We start from the raw sequence: 19,257 nt of genomic DNA, 5'->3' as shown, positions 1-19,257 counted from the left end.
GGGCCACTCTTCCTAAAGTCCATGATCATCTCCTTTGTTTTTTTTACATTGATGCAGAGGTTGTTGTCTCTGCACCAAAGCTCCAGATGTTCCACCTCTCGCCTGTACTCCACTTCGTTGTTTTCAGAGATTAGTCCCACCACTGCTGTGTCGTCCGCGAACTTGACGATATGATTGTTTGGGTACCTGGCCTTACAGTCATATGTCAGCAGGGTATACAGCAGGGGGCTCAGGACACATCCCTGCGGGGAGCCGGTGTTGAGGGTGATGGGAGAGGAGATGTTGTTGTGGATCTTCACTGTCTGTGGCCTGTTTGTAAGAAAGTCCAAGACCCAGTTGCACAGGGCTGGGCGTATGCCAAGAACTGCCAATTTGTTCACCAGAGTCTGCGGGATGATGGTGTTAAATGCAGAACTAAAGTCCAGGAAGAGGAGTCTGACATATGCATTTCTAGTTTCCAGATGAGTTAGGGCCACATGGACCACGGATGATATTGCGTCATCCGTGGAGCGGTTCTTCCTATACGCAAACTGGTAAGGATCCACATTATCGTCGAGGCTGGCCTTTATGATAGACATGACCAGCCTTTCGAAGCACTTCATGACTATCGGAGTCAGTGCTATTGGACGATAGTCGTTCAGCTCTGTCACTTTTCCGGACTTTGGGACAGGAATGATGGTAGCTGTCTTAAGGCATGTAGGCACTGCAGCCATGGACAGAGATATGTTAAAAATGTCCGTCAGCACCTCAGACAGTTGATAAGCACAGTCCCTAAGGGCCCTGCCTGGAATGTTATCCGGCCCTGCAGCCTTATGTGGCTTGACTCCCTGCAGAGACCTTCTCACGTCCTCTACAGTCACACTGGGGAGTAGCTCACCTGATGGAAGGGTGAGCCTGGTGCAGGGGGAGGAGTTAGAGGCCTCAAAGCGGGCATAGAAGGTGTTGAGAGCGTCGGGGAGAGATGGATCCTCAGGGCACTCAGCATCTCTCTTACTGTGGTCAGTGATGGTCTTAATTCCCTTCCACATACTCCGGGGGTCGTTGGTGGTGAAGTGCCCCTGGATTTTCAGAGCATAGGATGCTTTGGCCCTTTTTATCCCCGCCGTCAGGTTCCTCCTAGCTTCTCTGAGAGCAAGTGCATCGCCCAACCTAAAAGCAGAGTCCCGCTCTTTCAGGAGCGAGCGGACCTCAGCGTTCAGCCAGGGTTTCTGGTTAGGATGGATTGTAATAACCTTAGTGATGGTGACATCATCGACACACTTGCTAATGTAGCCTAGAACGGGATGCTGGGGTCATGTGCTTAATGTAAAAAATATAAATAAATAAAGTTCCTATCACACAAATATGTAGTAACTCTGAGGACCCCCTAGGGGTCCCAGACCCCCTGTTGAAAACCCATGCTATAGGGAAAGCGGCTTTATGTGACTTTGTGGGGTATGATCTATGACATAACTAGAAGATTATATTAGAACACTGTTATACAATGTTTGTAGCTATACATACCAGTATAAAATAATAGATAGTCTACTGTTTAAAAAAGAAAAAAAGTTTTGTTTTTTTTAGCTTCAATGGTCATGATGTCACTCATATCTTGTATTCATCATTTCCTGTTTCCTGATGTGTTTCATTGACTGTAACGTTGACAGGTTTAATAAAGACCTAAAGATGAGTCAGTGTGTGGAGAGAGAGGAGGAGGGATCTGACAGACCAGAGTCTCCAACATCCAGCTGTGTGTCTATGAAGAGTGACCGGTCTAAAGGAAAACCTCCTGAACCTGGACCTTCACACACACAGTATGTGAATCAGAGATATTATACACCCCCCCCCCCCCCAGCATGTGTTTTAGATCACACTGATTGAGCTTGTAGATTACATGTCGGTTTCCACGTCTCATCGTCATTTTAATGATTTCATTATTATTAAATATGAAGTAATGTAATTTATACACAACTAACTTGACTCTTGTCTTTGTCTGTTTGTCAGGACAAAAAGACCAGCAAAACCAACCACTGATGATAGAGACTGGAAATGTAGAGAATGTAGGACCAGGAACACTGCTGAGGATTTAAGATGCAGAAACTCATACTGCAGAATGACAAAGATCATATCCACAAGGTAACGTTGGCTCTATGTCTGTTTTGTTTGTTTGTTTGTTTGTTTGTTTCTGTCTTTCTCTTCCTTCCTTCCTTCCTTCCTTTCTTTCTTTCTTTCTTTCTTTCTTTCTTGGTGAACATTTCTCTGATTATCCAGCTACATGTCTATGAACAGTGACAGTTCAAATGATTAACCTTTGAACTTCAGTTGTGAACCTGGACTCAAAGTATCACTGATCTGTGTGAACCTTAACTGATACACAATGAATGAATTCATGTTGAAATGATTTATAATGATGATGATGATGATTATGAGGATGATGATGGTTTTGTGTCTTTATAAAAGATGTTTAACCCATTAAGACCGTGAACGCATCTCTGTGTAACCACTTTAACCATTATTTTGTGCTTTGGACTATTCAAAAATAGCAGATCTACAAGCTCATAGCACCGAGTGCCGCGCTATTGGCTTTTAGATCTGCTATTTTTTTTTTTTAATCATTAACATTTTTGCAAATCTTTGAATATATTTATTTTTTGAAGCAAATTTGTTTTAGTCAAATCTTTGCTTTTGGGGGTCCCTGAAACAACATATTTTGAGACGGGGGTCCGCGGGCAAATACATGGTGGTCCTTGACAGGGTTCCCGCGGGTCCTTAAAAAGTCTTAAATTGTCGTAAAAAAAAATCGGGAATTTAAGGTCTTAATTTGTCTTAAATTTGACCGTAGGTATTACATTTGAAGATTATGTTTTTAAGGCTCATGGGAAAATGAAAGCCATAAATATTTGTGCGTATTCTAGTGTTGAATTTTCCATAAAGATATATTATCAGTACGCTCCTCCATCTCTCCCACTGAGTTGAGAGCGGTTGAGAGACGCACACACGCACACACAGCAGTCAGTGTGTGTTCCATAGGCTAATAGCCCCGCCCTCCCCTGTCCCTCTCTCTCACTCACTCAGCTGGAGTTGACGACGAGCTTGTGTTGTGTCGTTGCCACCGTTTTGGTTAATATAGATAGTTAGTTGAGCACTGTTTGGCAGTACTTGTTGCTACAGAGCATGCTAATGAATGCTAAATGCTAACGACAAATGTATGCTATAGGGATGTCACCGGTTACAATGTGGAATAAAAACGAGGGACGCTTCCCCCTCAGCTGTCATCAGGCAACAGTTTCAAGTGATAGGAAAAATGTTTGACTGATCAGAAGTAAATCAACTAGGATGCTGTGTGCACACACACACACACACACACACACACACACACACACACACACACACACACACACACACACACACACACACACACACACAGTGTGTGCAGTGGTTCTCAAAGTGGGGTCAGGGGACCCCAAGGGGTCCTTGAGGGAGTTCCAGGGGGTCCCCAGCTAAATAATAGATAGTTGGGAACCAAATGGACCCTTATGGGCCTGTAACTCTAGAGTGTACAAATGGAACCATTTGTACACTTTTGAGTTAAATTAACATTGATTTTACAATATAAATTGGGGTCCCAGCACTATAACTGCCATTTGGGGTCCGTAGCCTAATGCATGTCAAACTGGGGATCCTTGAAATTTAAATAGTTGAGAATCACTGCTAGAACTGTAAAAATCTTCTCTTATGGGGGTCCTTGGCTTATCTTTTCAAATGGGGGTCTGCGGGCTAATAAGTGTGAATTTGGGGGTCCTTGACTTGAAAAAGTTTGAAAACCACTGGTGTAGGACACACACACACACACACACACACACACACACACACACACACACACACACACACACACACACACACACACACACACACACACACACACACACACACAAGCACCCTAATGCTTGAGACACACTCATTTTATTGATTTTTAAAGGCCTGATCTAGAAAAATGCAAATGTCTATTTTAAAAAGGGTGATATTTATTTTATATTACCAGCCAGAGATAAGATGAGAATCAATCTGTAATAGGCTTATACAGTAAACAACACACTCACAGCCTTTGATAAAAATAAATATATATATATATATATATGCCCATAGCCGCGCTATGAGCTTGTAGATCTGCTATTTTTTGGAATAATTGTGGGTCTTTGAATATGTAATTTTTTTAAAGCAAACCTTTGTAACTCAAATCTTTGCTTCTGGGGATTCTACGAATGCATTCTAAATCCTAACAGTTTTTTGAGGACCAGCGTGAGGACCAGGTTGCTATAACATCAGTGGTTCTCAAAACATTATATGTATTTGGCCGTGGACCCCCATCTCAAAATATTTTGTTCCAGGGACCCCCAGAAGTTGTAAAAGAGTTAAAAATGTTCGCTTTAAAAAATGTATGTTCAAAGATTTGCAAACATTTTCACGATTTTTCAAAAATAGCAGATCTACAAGCTCATAGCGCGGCACTCGGTGCCGCGCTATGAGCTTGTAGATCTGCTATTTTTGAATACTCAAAAATCTTAAAATGACACAGATGCGTTCCCGGTCTTAATGGATTAATAGAAGTTTGACCACCCGCTGGCCTGCACTCCCATTGGCCAATTTCAATATAGGAAGACATTGTTGCGACATTTATTTGGGTCTTAAATGACATTTGTTGAGGTCTTAAAAGGGTCTTAAAAAGTCTTACATTTTACTTTCAAAATGGTGCAGGAACCCTGCTTGACTTGAAAAAAGTTTGAGAACCACTGATATTATAGCAACATAGTTTTCTTTTTTTTTTAAACACACACACACACACACACACACACACACACACACACACACACACACACACACACACACACACACACACACACACGTCATAATATGTGTTCCTCATTGTTTCTCCCTCCTCTTTCTATGTTGCGTTGTTTTTTCTATCATTGTCTTTCTCTCAGATGGGAATCCATCACAGCCCTCCCTCTCTCTGCAGCAGTCATGAGGAAGTCTTGGCATAAAGACATCCCACAGTGCATCCGTGACCTCAATGTCCGCTACCTGTGAGTGTTCATCACACAGAAAGCAAAACCAACACAATGTGTTCTCACCATCTTCTAGACCCCAGACCAGCTGAACTATTATCACTTATTATATGATGAGTTGAATCTGATGTCTGACTTTGTCTCTTTCATTCTCTGTGTGTTGGTGAGCAGTGTAGAGGACATGTCAACAGGAGACCCAGCTGAGGAGATTAACCTGGTGACTGATGCTCAGATCATAGAGAGGAACATGTATGAGTCAGCTAACAGCAGGGTAAGAACCTAATATTCTCTCCATGACATTTATTTACATGTTCTAATGAATACATGAACTACAATGTAGCGTGTAAGATTTATTTGTTCATCATTCAGTGACATAAAAAACTAAACAATAAACAAAACTGTGTCTAAAGTAGGGATGGATGCCAGGTAACCACATGAACCCTAGCGTCCTTATTCTGAGGTGAACATTCGACTAAAATAGCCGATCGACAAGCTTACAATGCATCACAATGCAACCCATTGTGAGCTTTTAGATCGGCTATTTTAGGCAAACAGATTTGGTGTTGAGAGAATAAAACATCAGGCCTAGTTCAGAGCCCTGGGGGACCCCGTTGGGGGACCCAACTATGTATAAAGGGTTAATTATCGTTGTTGTCCGGTAGAAACCTTGTATATCCACGTTTCAATCCCCCCCCCCCCCCATAACTTAATGCCCCATTTCATCATAGAAGAGTGTCACTCAAAAGTAGTGAAAATAGCAGATCTACAACCTCACAACGCCTCATGATGTGACACGTTGTGGACTTGTAGTTTAACTTTATTAATAATATAAACCATATATACTTAAATTGATCAGGGTTCCTCAGGGGTCTATTCTTAGACCTCTACAGTCCCTCTATAGATCTAAACGCTATTGTGAGCTTGTAGATCTGCTATTTCCACAGCATGTTTTCCCCAGAATAGTGAAGCTATTGTTAACAGTGTTCTACTTACATTAAACTGTTCTCTTATACCCAGTGGTGGAAAAAGTACTCAAATGTTTTACTTAAGTAAAAGTATCAATACTGCAATATAGAAATACTCTGTAACAAGTAAAAGTATGGAATTCAAAATTTACTTGAGTAAAAGTATAAAAGTTTGGTATCAAAATGTATTTAAAGTACCAAAAGTAAAAGTACTCATTATACAGATGGTCCCATTGCAATATTTGCCTTTGAGATGTAGTGGAGTAGAAGTAAAAGTACTGAACATTGGAAATACTCCAGTAAAGTAAAAACAAAAAAAAAACTAAATAATGTACTTAAGTACAGTACTTGAGTAAATGTACTTAGTTACTTTACACCACTGCAGAAAACACACAAAAAATCATTTTCCAAGCTCCATACAGTTATATGGGACGTATTGGCGTAAGCAAGTCCTGAGAACGCAAAGAGCCTGACATGTTTTAACATGATAAACAGATCGATAGATAGCATTTTTCTCTGTCCTGCACCACAAGATGCTCAGCCCGCACAGGGCTTACAAAAAAGTGGTGGAAAAAGTACTCACATTCTTTACTTAAGTAAAAGTATCAATACTGCAATGTAGACGTCCAGTATTCAAAATGTACTTGAGTAAAAGTACAAAAGTATTGGCATCAAAATATACTTAAAGTACCAAAAGTAAAAGTGCTCATTATGCAGAATGTCCCGTTACACAATTTTATGTCTAAAATGTATTCAAATCAAGATCACAAATCAAGCTACAAGCTCACAATGCGTCGCATCGCGACGCATTGTGAGCTTGTAGATCTGCTATTTTCAAATGGCCAAATGTATATAGGGCTGAAGAGGGTAATGTATGTTTTGTAATAATAATCAAAATCTACAAAGTAACTAGTAACTAAAGTTTTCAAATAATAGTAGTGGAGTAAAAGTACAATATTTGCCTCGTAGATGTAGTGGAGTAGAAGTAAAAGTATTGGAAATTGGAAATAATTAACCCATTGAGACCGGGAACACATCTGTCTAATTTTTTTGGCTATTCCAAAAAAGCAGATAAACAAGTGCGGCACCGAGTGAGCTTGTAGATCTGCTTTTTTTGAAAAATCAAGAACATTTGTGAATCTATAAAAATATATTTTTTAAAGCGAACATTGGTAAAATATTTTGTTCCAGGGACCCCCCAGAAGCAAAGATTTGAGTTACAAATGCTCGCTTAAAAAATAATATATTCAAATATTTGCGCACATTTTCACGATTTAAAAAAAAATAGCAGATCTACAAGCAGATCTACAAGGCACCGAGTGCCGCGCTACGAGCTTGTAGATCTGCTATTTTTTAATAGCCAAATAAATCTAAAGTGACAGAGATACGTTCCCGGTGTTTTCAACAGAGCAGATATAATGTCCTGTATTCTGGTGCATTTTAACAGGGAGTTTGATACTTTAACAGGCTTTACTAACATGGGAACATTATGGGTAAATGTTTTAATTTTATCCATCAACAAACTAATCAGAGACATTGATTTGATGACTGAAGCAATTAAAGAGCCATCTTAATAATAACCACTTATTAATATATCTTTATGATTGCACGCAATTAACTAGAATGTATCACTTATAGGTATCAAATGGATTATAATGTGTATACTGTATGTGGGAATGACTGGAGTGTATTCACAGTCATAATAAATATAGTGACAGTAGGAGTCAGTGTAACAGCCTGTGTAGAGATGGTGACTCTTAGGGCGGTTTCAGACTGGATCCGTTTCAATCGAAGCGTTCCCGAGTACGCTTGGCTTCTCCCAGCTGGTCAGCATTCACACTGGCCAAAATCCTTTCGTACTCGACCATTTAATTTAGCAGTAATGGTAAATATGTGCCTCATGGGGGCGCTGTTGACTATGGGGCTTTGGAAGAGAGAATGTCATTCTCAGAAGAAAAGTCACTCTAGAGTGAATAATAAAGTTTGACTGTGTTCCTGACGATGTCTTGAGTTATAATAACAACAGATCAACAATACACAACCAAAGCAGTGTGTGCACTGGTCTTTGAAACCTCGAAATGTAACGTCGTCTGTTAATATGATATTGGCGTCACGGACGCATCCTTGGTATGACGTCACGGACTAACCCTTGGTGTATTTATCCTTATAAATACGTTCGCCACACATGTGTTTTCTGTTTATTATTTTTCACGGCTCGTGCTACTCAAACACTAGCGGGATTATTATTTCTTGTCAACATTCAAGTAGAACAATGAGAAGGTATAACCCAGCTAAAATAATGCGTCATTATAACAAATATAAAAATTATATATGATTAGCAGTCCAGTCTGTCCACTTCCTTCTCTTGGTACGGATGGATTCACACTGCCTCGTTCCGTTCCCGACTCCGCAGCAATCGGACCCGAGACTACCTCCCCAGGTGGTTTCGAGTACGGTACGGTGATGCGTTACGGGGAACGGTTCGCTACGTTCACACTACCACAACATCTGCCATGTGGTCTGGAGTGCGCACCCGGGACCCGAGTGTGAAACGGCTATCACTCTCCTATTGGTCAGATGGTTCACCTTGACTGATGTTTTGCACCATATGTTTCCTATTCAATATTCACATTGATTTCCATAAAAGTCTGATAGCTATAAAGTCAAGACAGACTGCAGAAATTATTCTAAATGGTCAAATCCCTTTAATCACTCACCTCAGCAATAGAACTCTCACTCTCTCTCTTGTTAGCTTGCAGAAGAGATCTACAAGCTAACAACGTGTCACGTTTTTTTGTTTGAAGATCTGTTCTTTTTGCACACGCATGCATTCAAAGGTCCCTCCCCCTTTTAACTGCCTGCTCCTGGCAGCCCAGCATGACACACAGAGGAGTTCTAAATAATTAGTCGTTTGTCATATTCAGTTAATAAAAACTAACGTTAAAAACTTGACCGGACAGAGAAAATTCCAGGGTACACCCGGCAGCTAACATTTTGATGTGTAGAGCATAGAACATTAGTTAATCTTAAAGAGGAAACACCAGGGAGCTTTCCTTTCAAAAGTAATGACGCATATCTCTCAGATACCCCCTAAGGATGTCCAAATACATTTTTAGAAAAAAATAAAATAAAGACATAGGCACATTTAAAGTTATAAACAGAGTTTCTCTAGTGGCTTTACTTCTGGAAACTGGCGATTGCACAACTTCCGAGACGTCACTCATATGAGTGGAACATTTTCTGCAGCTGGAATGACTATATGCCTACATAGTAGCAATCATATAGCAGCAATCATATACAAAATGTTTATGATTGTAGCTGTAGTCTAGCCCACTAGTATGCATAAATAATATAGATCAATATAGGGGGCGAAAATGTGTGTTTACTAATGTGGACACAGGGCATCATAAGAGACATGCCATTAGCGTTTGTGAAGGATCTTATAACTTTTGAGATTTAATTCCAGTGGAAAATAATAATAATACATATATATATAAATAATAAATAAAAAATCATAATTGTATTGTGATTCTATTTGTGTCCACATAATAATTCCTATAATAAAGGGAAAAAAATACTGTTTTAATTACACAACAGTGTGTTTGCTATGCAATCTCAATCTTTTTTTTTTTTGCAGTATTCTCAAATGTTTTTGCAGTATTCACAGGGAAACAGAGCTAGCATTTGTATGTACTGTCTTGGGGGCGTGTCTTGACTTGCAACCAGGCTGTTCAAGCGGGCCACGGTGGATCAGCAAGATGAGCGGTCAGGATAAATTGATAATCGGCTGGTTGGGTATAACCTGTGGGTACAACCAGAGAGGTGACTGGGTGTATGGTTATGGACGTTTATTTTTTCTTATTTTCTTTTTTTCCCTCTTGATTTTTGGGTTCTGTCTGGCTGTAACAAACAATGACGCTACATTAGATTAATATTGGACAGGTAGACTAGTTTTTTATTTTAAATGGAATTGAGAGTTAGTGATAGAAAAACTTTTATGCTCTGTGCAGTCTGCCCACGGGACCGGGGGCGTCGCGACCCGCAGTGGTGTAAAGTAACTAAGTACATTTACTCAAGTACTGTACTTAATTACAAGTTTGAGGTATTTTTACTTTACTGAAGTATTTTCAATTTCCAGTACTTTTACTTCTACTCCACTACATCTCAGAGGCAAATATTGTACTTTTACTCCACTACAATCATTTTAAAGGTTTAGTTACTAGTTACTTTGTAGATTTTGATTATATTACAAAATATACATTAACCACTTCAGCCCTATATACATTTCAACCATTTGAAAATAGCAGATCTACAAGCTCACAATGCGCTTGTAGATCTGCTATTTACAAAAGATTTTTATACATTTTATAGGCTACATATGAAAATGTGTGAAATGGGACATTCTGCATAATGAGTACTTTCTACTTTTGGTACTTTAAGTACATTTAACATTTATCATTCAGTGACATAAAAAAAATAAACAACAAAATAAATGTTTTAAAATTTAAACAAATTTGTCAAAAATAGAGATGCCAGGTAACCACATGAACCCTACCATCCTTATTCTGAGTTGAACATTTTACGGAAATAGCCGATCTACAAGCTTACAATGAATCACAATGCAACCTGCTGTGAGCATTTATATCAGCTATTTTAGGCAAACAGATTTGGTGTTGAGAGAATAAAGCATCGGACCGAGTACAGAGCCCTGGGGGACCCCGGTCAACTATGTATAAAGGGTTAAAGTGGTTATCGTTGTTGTCGGGCAGAAACCTCATATCTCCATGTTTAAAAGTCTTTTATTTATGTGTTCATACATTAATGCCCTATTTCATCATACAAGAGAGACTCAAAAGTATAGGGAAAATAGCAGACATACAAGCTTACATGAAGTGAAACGTTGTGAGCTTGTATATCAGATTCATTAACCATTTAAACCCTGTATACTTAAATTGAATGGGGTTTGGTCCCTCAGGGGTCTGTTCTTGGTCCCTTACTTTTTCCCCTCTACACTAAATCTTCACTGTGTGAGCTTGTAGATCTGCTATTTTCACAGAATAGGGAAGCTACTTACATTAAAATGTTCACTTATACCCAGTGATGGAAGAAGTACTCACATTTTTTACTTGAGTAAAAGAACAAAAGTATTGGCATAACAATATACTTAAGGAACAGTCTGTTAACATCTGGATGTAATTTGACTCTCATTGTCTGTTGATGTGTGAAATACAGGAGGAATACGTTGAACTGGTGAGAGAGAAGTGGTCTGAGCTGATGGAGAAGAAGCTGATGAGGATGGGTACTGGGTACGGAATTTTAATACTTCTACTCCAGTACAGTGTGATTATTTGACAGCTTTAGTTACTAGTTACTTTGCAGACTTACATGATTGATTTGTGACCCACCCTATTTGACGGACTGTCTTCTCGTAGGCATTGACATCAATACTAAATTAAAATGACTTTTAAAAATTAATCACACTTTATGTTTTAAATAGCTCCCAACATGTCATAATGTGACACGTGAGCTTGTAGATCTGCTATTTTTGACCTAAAACGTTTTATGGTAAATTCCACCTTGTTAGACATCCTTTATAGGAGGAGGATTTCATGTAATTGGTTTACTTTGTTTTCATTATTATTATTATCATTATTATTATCATTATTATTAATTTTATTTTGTCCTTGGTTGGGTTGTGGGGGGCTACAGTACCACACACACACACACGCACACACACACACACACACACACACACACACACACACACACACACACACACACACACAGACACACACACACACACACACACACACACACACACACACACACACACACACACACACAGACACACACACACACACACACACACACACACACACACACACACACACACACACACACACACACACACACACACACACACACACAGACGCACACACGCACACACACACACACACAGACACACACACACACACACACACACACACACACACACACACACACACACACACACACACACACACACACACACTCTTTTTCTACTCTACACTAAACCTCTTCAAGCTCACAACACGTTATGAGCTTATAGATCTGATATTTTCGCAGAATGTTCCCCCCAGAATAGGGATGCTGGGGTCATGTGCTTAATGTAAAAAATAAAAATAAATAAAGTTCCTATCACACAAATATGTAGTAACTCTGAGGACCCCCTAGGGGTCTCGGACCCCCTGTTGAAAACCCATGCTACAGGGAAAGTGGCTTTATGTGACTTTTTGGGGTATGATCTATGACATAACTAGAAGATTATATTAGAACACTGTTATACAATGTTTGTAGCTACATACCAGTATAAAATAATAGATAGTCTACTGTTTAAAAAAGAAAAAATATGTAAGTTTTTTTCAGCTTCAATGGTCATGATGTCACTCATATCATGTATTCATCATTTCCTGTTTCCTGATGTGTTTCATTGACTGTAACGTTGACAGGTTTAATAAAGACCTAAAGATGAGTCAGTGTGTGGAGAGAGAGGAGGAGAGATCTGACAGACCAGAGTCTCCAACATCCAGCTGTGTGTCTATGAAGAGTGACCGGTCTAAAGAAAAACCTCCTGAACCTGGACCTTCACACACACAGTATGTGAATCAGAGATATTATACACCCTGGTATACACCCCCCCCCCAGCATGTGTTTTAGATCACACTGATTGAGCTTGTAGATTACATGTCGGTTTCCACGTGTCATCATCATTTTAATGATTTCATTATTATTAAATATGAACTAATGTAATTTATACACAACTAAATTGACTCTTGTCTTTGTCTGTTTGTCAGGACAAAACGACCAGCAGAACCAACCACTGATGATGAAGACTCCACTGATGATGAAGACTGGGAATGTAGTTACTGTATGACCAGGAACACTGCTGAGGATTTAAGATGCAGAGGCTCATCCTGCAAAATGACAAAGATCATATCCACAAGGTAACGTTGGCTCTCTGTCTGTTTTGCAGTGTTGGAAAGTAACTAAAGTAATATGTAACTTAAAGTAATATTATTACTTTTTCCCAGTAACTAGTAACGTAACTAATTACTTTCACGTTTTGAGTAATATTATTACCTTTACTTTTTTTCAAAAAGTAATTTATTACTTTTTTTCACGAGCCTTGGTGGTACTCTGGGTTTGAGTGTGTTTATTTGATCCTGTGTTGTTTTTGGTCAATTGATATAATGGTAGACTGGTTGGGATCCAGTTGCTATGCAGGCTGCTTGCTGATCCGGTCTAGAGCGGATACGGAAACGTTGCGCACTTGTCTATGTGTGAATTATCAGCTGCGGAAGGGCGGGCCTTAAACCGGATCAAACAGTGTTGCCATGTCTGCTTATTATAAGCGACTTGTTAACCAATGAAGACGCGCTGTAAGCTTGTAGGTTGGCTATTTTCAATATATATATATATATATATATATATATATATATATATATATATATATATATATATATATATATACACACTCCTGAATGATGCACTAAATATCAGTCAGTCAGAAGAATGATTGTTTTGTTGAAGTTTACATTTCCTACACCCACCACAAACCACGATATGTGTTGCTATGGGAGCCTTTTTATTCTATTAGAATTACTTTTGTTTACAAAGAAATTAAGCACTTTATTTTCAGCAGTCATACAGAATGATTGATTTTTTTTTTTAACTTGCATTTGCTCCTACATTCTGCCACGATGATATGTGTTGCTATGGGAGCTTTTTTATTTTTGTATTTTGTTAGAATACATTTTGTTTAATAAACAACAGAAGTTGTTCAAAGATTGTGTCTCATGATGAGTCATTATCTGTTTGAGCCCAGGTGTTTGAATTTGAATATTTTTTTAGGCAAAAAATACATGAAATACATTTAAAATACTTCCAAAAAAGTCCTTGCGGTCTTGTTTCCATTGAGGTCCTTAGTATTCAATTCATAGTCAAATGGTTTTCATTTAGTCTGTAAGTTATGAATTCATACACAGTAAAAGTCTTAGTGTTGATATAATTGAAATGAGTGTACAAATAGAACCAAATGGACCCGTCATGTGTACAGAACACTTTTCAGAGTTAAATCAACAATGAGGATTTTACAATGTAGGCTGCAGAAAAGAGAAAAAAAACAACTGCTAATGTTGAAAATGCAAAGTCAGACTTTTGGGGAGAAAGGATGCAATTACTGGGGGCGAGAAAAAAAAAGTAACTAAGTAATAAGTAACTAGTTACTTTTGGCAGGTAGTAATAAGTAAAGTAACTACATTACTTTTTAAACAAGTAATATGTAATAAGTAACATATTACTATGTTGTAGTAACTATTCCAACACTGCTGTTTTGTTTGTTTGTTTGTTTGTTTGTTTGTTTGTTTGTTTCTGTCTTTCTTTCTTTCTTTCTTTCTTTCTTTCTTTCTTTCTTTCTTTCTTTCTTGGTGAACATTTCTCTGATTATCCAGCTACATGTCTATGAACAGTGACAGTTCAAATGATTTACCTTTGAACTTCAGTTGTGATCCTGGACTCAAAGTATCACTGATCTGTGTGAACCTTAACTGATACACAATGAATGAATTCATGTTGAAATGATTATAATGATGATGATGATTATGAGGATGATGATGGTTTTATGTCTTTATAAGAGATGTTTAACCCATTAAGACCGTGAACGCATCTCTGTGTAACCACTTTAACCATTATTTTATACTTTGGGCTATTCAAAAATAGCAGATCTACAAGCTCATAGCGCGGCAGCGAGTGCCGCGCTATTGGCTTTTAGATCTGCTATTTTTTTAAAAAAATCATTAACATTTTTGCAAATCTTTGAATATATTTATTTTTTGAAGCTAATTTGTTTTAGTCAAATCTTTGCTTTTGGGGGTCCCTGGAACAACATATTTTGAGACGGGGGTCCGCGGGAGAATACATGGTGGTCCTTGACAGGGTTCCCGTGGGTCCTTAAAACTCATTCACTGCCACAATTATTGCTGGCCGCGTTTGCCCACTGCCAGAGATTTTTCATCGAAAAAAAAAAGTACTCAGGAGCCGAGATACAGAATTTTTAAGTTTTAAGTTAACAAGGAAGTGGATGGGAGTCTAGATCTTTAAACAATCATATCTCCTTGGTCTTTGGGTCAAATTTGAAACAAAAACTAAAAAAAAAAACGTTTTTTATGTCAGTGGCAGGATTGGTAAACGGGAAAAATTACGTTTTTTACGTCAGTGGCAGTGAATGAGTTAAAAAGTCTTGTCTTGTCTTAAAAAAAATATCGGGAATTTAAGGTCTTAATTTGTCTTAAATTTGACCATAGGTATTACATTTGAAGATTATGTTTTTAAGACTCATGCAAAAATGAAAGCCATAAACATTTGTGCGTATTCTAGTGTTGAATTTTCCATAAAGATATATTATCAGTACGCTCCTCCATCTCTCCCACTGAGTTGAGAGCGGTTGAGAGACGCACACACGCACACACAGCAGTCAGTGTGTGTTCCATAGGCTAATAGCCCCGCCCTCCCCTGTCCCTCTCTCTCATTCACTCAGCTGGAGTTGATGAGCTTGTGTTGTGTCGTTCCCCGGCCGTCAGCGCTGCCGTGTCGCTCGTTAATTCATTTGCTCAAGGTGTCTGTGTAAGCTCAGAAGCTCATTTAAGTGGGCATTGGACAAAATCATAGCCCCCGCGACCGTTTTGGTTAATAAAGATAGTTAGTTGAGCACTGTTTGGCAGTACTTGTTGCTACAGAGCATGCTAATGAATGCTAAATGCTAACGACAAATGTATGCTATAGGGATGTCACCGGTTACAATGTGGAATAAAAACGAGGAACGCTTCCCCCTCAGCTGTCATCAGGCAACAGTTTCAAGTGATAGGAAAAATGTTTGACTGATCAGAAGTAAATCAACTAGGATGCTGTGCAGACACACACACACACACACACACACACACACACACACACACACACACACACACACACACACACACACACACACACACGCAGTGGTTCTCAAAGTGGGGTCAGGGGACCCCAAGGGGGTCTCAAGCACCCTAATGCTTGAGACACACTCATTTTATTGATTTTTAAAGGCCTGATCTAGAAAAATGCAAATGTCTATTTTTAAAAGGGTGATATTTATTTTATATTACCAGCCAGAGATAAGATGAGAATCAATCTGTAATAGGCTTATACAGTAAACAACACACTCACAGCCTTTGATAAAAAATTAAATAAATATATATATATGCCCATAGCCGCGCTATGAGCTTGTAGATCTGCTATTTTTTGGAAAAATTGTGGGTCTTTGAATATGTATATTTTTTAAAGCAAACCTTTGTAACTCAATTCTTTGCTTCTGGGGATTCTACGAATGTATTCTAAATCCTAACAGTTTTTTGAGGACCAGCGTGAGGACCAGGTTGCTATAACATCAGTGGTTCTCAGAACATTATATGTATTTGGCCGTGGACCCCCATCTCAAAATATTTTGTTCCAGGGACCCCCAGAAGTTGTAACAGAGTTAAAAATGTTCGCTTTAAAAGATGTATGTTCAAAGATTTGCAAACATTTTCAGGATTTTTCAAAAATATTAGATCTACAAGCTCATAGCGCGGCACTCGGTGCCGCGCTATGAGCTTGTAGATCTGCTATTTTTAATACTCAAAAATCTTAAAATGACACAGATGATTTCCCTGTCTTAATAGATTAATAGAAGTTTTACCACTCGCTGGCCTGCATTCCCATTAGCCAATTTCAATAAAGGAAGACATTGTTGCGACATTTATTTGGGTCTTAAATTACATTTGTTGAGGTCTTAAAAGGGTCTTAAAAAGTCTTACATTTGACTTTCAAAATTGTGCAGGAACCCTGCTTGACTTGAAAAAAGTCACACACACACACACACACACACACACACACACACACACACACACACACACACACACACACACACACACACACACACACACACACACACACACACACACACACACACACACACACTTTGCTAGATCATATTTCCTCATGTACAGTTACATATGTTATAGAATATGATGTCATAATATGTGTTCCTCATTGTATCTCCCTCCTCTTTCTATGTTGCGTTGTTTTTTCTATCATTGTCTTTCTCTCAGCCTGTACTCCATCACAGCCCTCCCTCTCTCTGCAGCAGACATGAGGAAGTCTTGGCATAAAGACATCACACAGGACCGTGACCTCCATGTCTGCATGCTGTGAGTGTTCATCACACAGAAAGCAGAACCAATACAATGTGTTCTCACCATCTTCTAGACCCCAGACCAGCTGAACTATTATCACTTATTATATGATGAGTTGAATCTGATGTCTGACTTTGTCTCTTTCATTCTCTGTGTGTTGGTGAGCAGTGTAAAGTACATGTCAACAGGAGACCCAGCTGAGGACATTAACCTGGTGACTGATGTTCAGAACATAGAGAGGAACATGTATGAGTCAGCTAACAGCAAGGTAAGAACCTAATATTCTCTCCATGACATTTATTTACATGTTCTAATGAACACATGAGCTACAATGTAGTGTGTACATTCCCCCCCCCCCCCATAACTTAATGCCCCATTTCATCATAGAAGAGTGTCACTCAAAAGTAGTGAAAATAGCAGATCTACAACCTCACAACACCTCATGATGTGACACGTTGTGGACTTATAGTTTAACTTTATTAATAATAGAAACCCTATATACTTAAATTGAACGGGGTTCCTCAGGGGTCTATTCTTAGCCCTCTACAGTTCCTCTATAGATCTAAACGCTATTTTGAGCTTGTAGATCTGCTATTTCTACAGCATGTTTTCCCCAGAATAGTGAAGCTAGGGTTCATGAGGTTAACAGTGTTCTACTTACATTAAACTGTTCTCTTATACCCAGTGGTGTAAAAAGTACTCTAATGTTTTACTTAAGTAAAAGTATCAATACTGCAATGTAGACGTCCAAATGTACTTGAGTAAAAGTACAAAAGTATTGGCATCAAAATATACTTAAAGTACCAAAAGTAAAAGTACTCATTATGCAGAAGGTCCCGTTACACAAGTTATCATTATGTCTAAAATGTATTCAAATCAAGATCACAAATCAAGCTACAAGCTCACAATGCGTCGCATTGCGACGCATTGTGAGCTTGTAGATTTGCTATTTTCAAATGGCCAAATGTATATAGGGCTGAAGAGGGTAATGTATGTTTTGTAATAATAATCAAAATCTACAAAGTAACTAGTAACTAAAGTTTTCAAATAATTGTAGTGGCGTAAAAGTACAATATTTGCCTCTGAGATGTAGTGTAGTAGAAGTAAAAGTATTGGAAATTGGAAATAATTAACCCATTGAGACCGGGAACGAGACCGGGAACACATCTGTCTAATTTTTTTGGCTATTCAAAAAAAGCAGATAAACAAGTGCGGCACCGAGTGAGCTTGTAGATCTGCTATTTTTGAAAAATCAAGAACATTTGTGAATCTTTAAAAATATATTTTTTAAAGCGAACATTGGTAAAATATTTTGTTCCAGGGACCCCCAGAAGCAAAGATTGGAGTTACAAATGCTCGCTTAAAAAATAATATATTCAAATATTTGCGCACATTTTCACGATTTTTCCAAAAATAGCAGATCTACGAGCTTGTAGATCTGCTATTTTTGAATAGCCAAATAAATCTAAAGTGACAGAGATACGTTCCCGGTGTTTTTAACAGAGCAGATATAATGTCCTGTATTCTGGTACATTTTAACAGGGAGTTTGATTTCATCCATCAACAAGCTAAACAGAGACATTGATTTGATGACTGAAGCAATTAAAGAGCCATCTTTAATAATAACCATTCATTAATATATCTGTATGATTGCATGCAATTAACTAGAATGTATCACTTAGGTATCAAATGGAGTATAATGTGTATACTGTATGTGGGAATGACTGGAGTGTATTCACAGTCATAATAAATATAGTGACAGTAGGAGTCAGTGTAACAGCCTGTGTAGAGATGGTGACTCTTACTCTCCTATTGGTCATATGGTGAACCTTGACTGATGTTTGCACCATATGTTTCCTATTCAATATTCACATTGATTTCCATAAAAGTCTGATAGCTATAAAGTCAAGACAGACTGCACAAAATATTCTAAATTGTCAAATCCCTTTAATCACTCACCTCAGCAATAGAACTCTCACTCTCTCTCGTGTTAGCTTGCAGAAG

The 19,257-nt window shown here is 38.5% G+C and overlaps 1 protein-coding gene across 3 annotated transcripts in view; it reads left to right on the top strand.

Annotated features, from left to right (window-relative positions):
- LOC308081122 (uncharacterized protein) overlaps positions 1 to 19,257 on the top strand; it is a 63,423-nt gene that overhangs the window by 2,240 nt on the left and 41,926 nt on the right. For all 3 annotated transcript variants that reach the window (XM_080457516.1, XM_080457518.1, XM_080457517.1), the window contains exons 2-10: positions 1,647 to 1,793; positions 1,984 to 2,115; positions 4,962 to 5,063; positions 5,217 to 5,316; positions 11,243 to 11,316; positions 12,499 to 12,645; positions 12,844 to 12,993; positions 17,170 to 17,268; positions 17,422 to 17,521. In XM_080457516.1, coding sequence (XP_080313642.1) covers positions 1,666 to 1,793; positions 1,984 to 2,115; positions 4,962 to 5,063; positions 5,217 to 5,316; positions 11,243 to 11,316; positions 12,499 to 12,645; positions 12,844 to 12,993; positions 17,170 to 17,268; positions 17,422 to 17,521 — 1,032 coding nt within the window. In that variant the 5' untranslated portion in view covers positions 1,647 to 1,665. The remainder of the gene's footprint in view (positions 1 to 1,646; positions 1,794 to 1,983; positions 2,116 to 4,961; positions 5,064 to 5,216; positions 5,317 to 11,242; positions 11,317 to 12,498; positions 12,646 to 12,843; positions 12,994 to 17,169; positions 17,269 to 17,421; positions 17,522 to 19,257) is intronic.

The sequence above is a fragment of the Gymnoscopelus braueri genome (assembly GCF_963280865.1).
Source record: "Gymnoscopelus braueri genome assembly, contig: SCAFFOLD_131, whole genome shotgun sequence".
Taxonomy (NCBI): domain Eukaryota; kingdom Metazoa; phylum Chordata; class Actinopteri; order Myctophiformes; family Myctophidae; genus Gymnoscopelus; species Gymnoscopelus braueri.
Note: the sequence above shows the minus strand (reverse complement) of the source record. Positions and strands in the feature narration are given on the sequence as shown.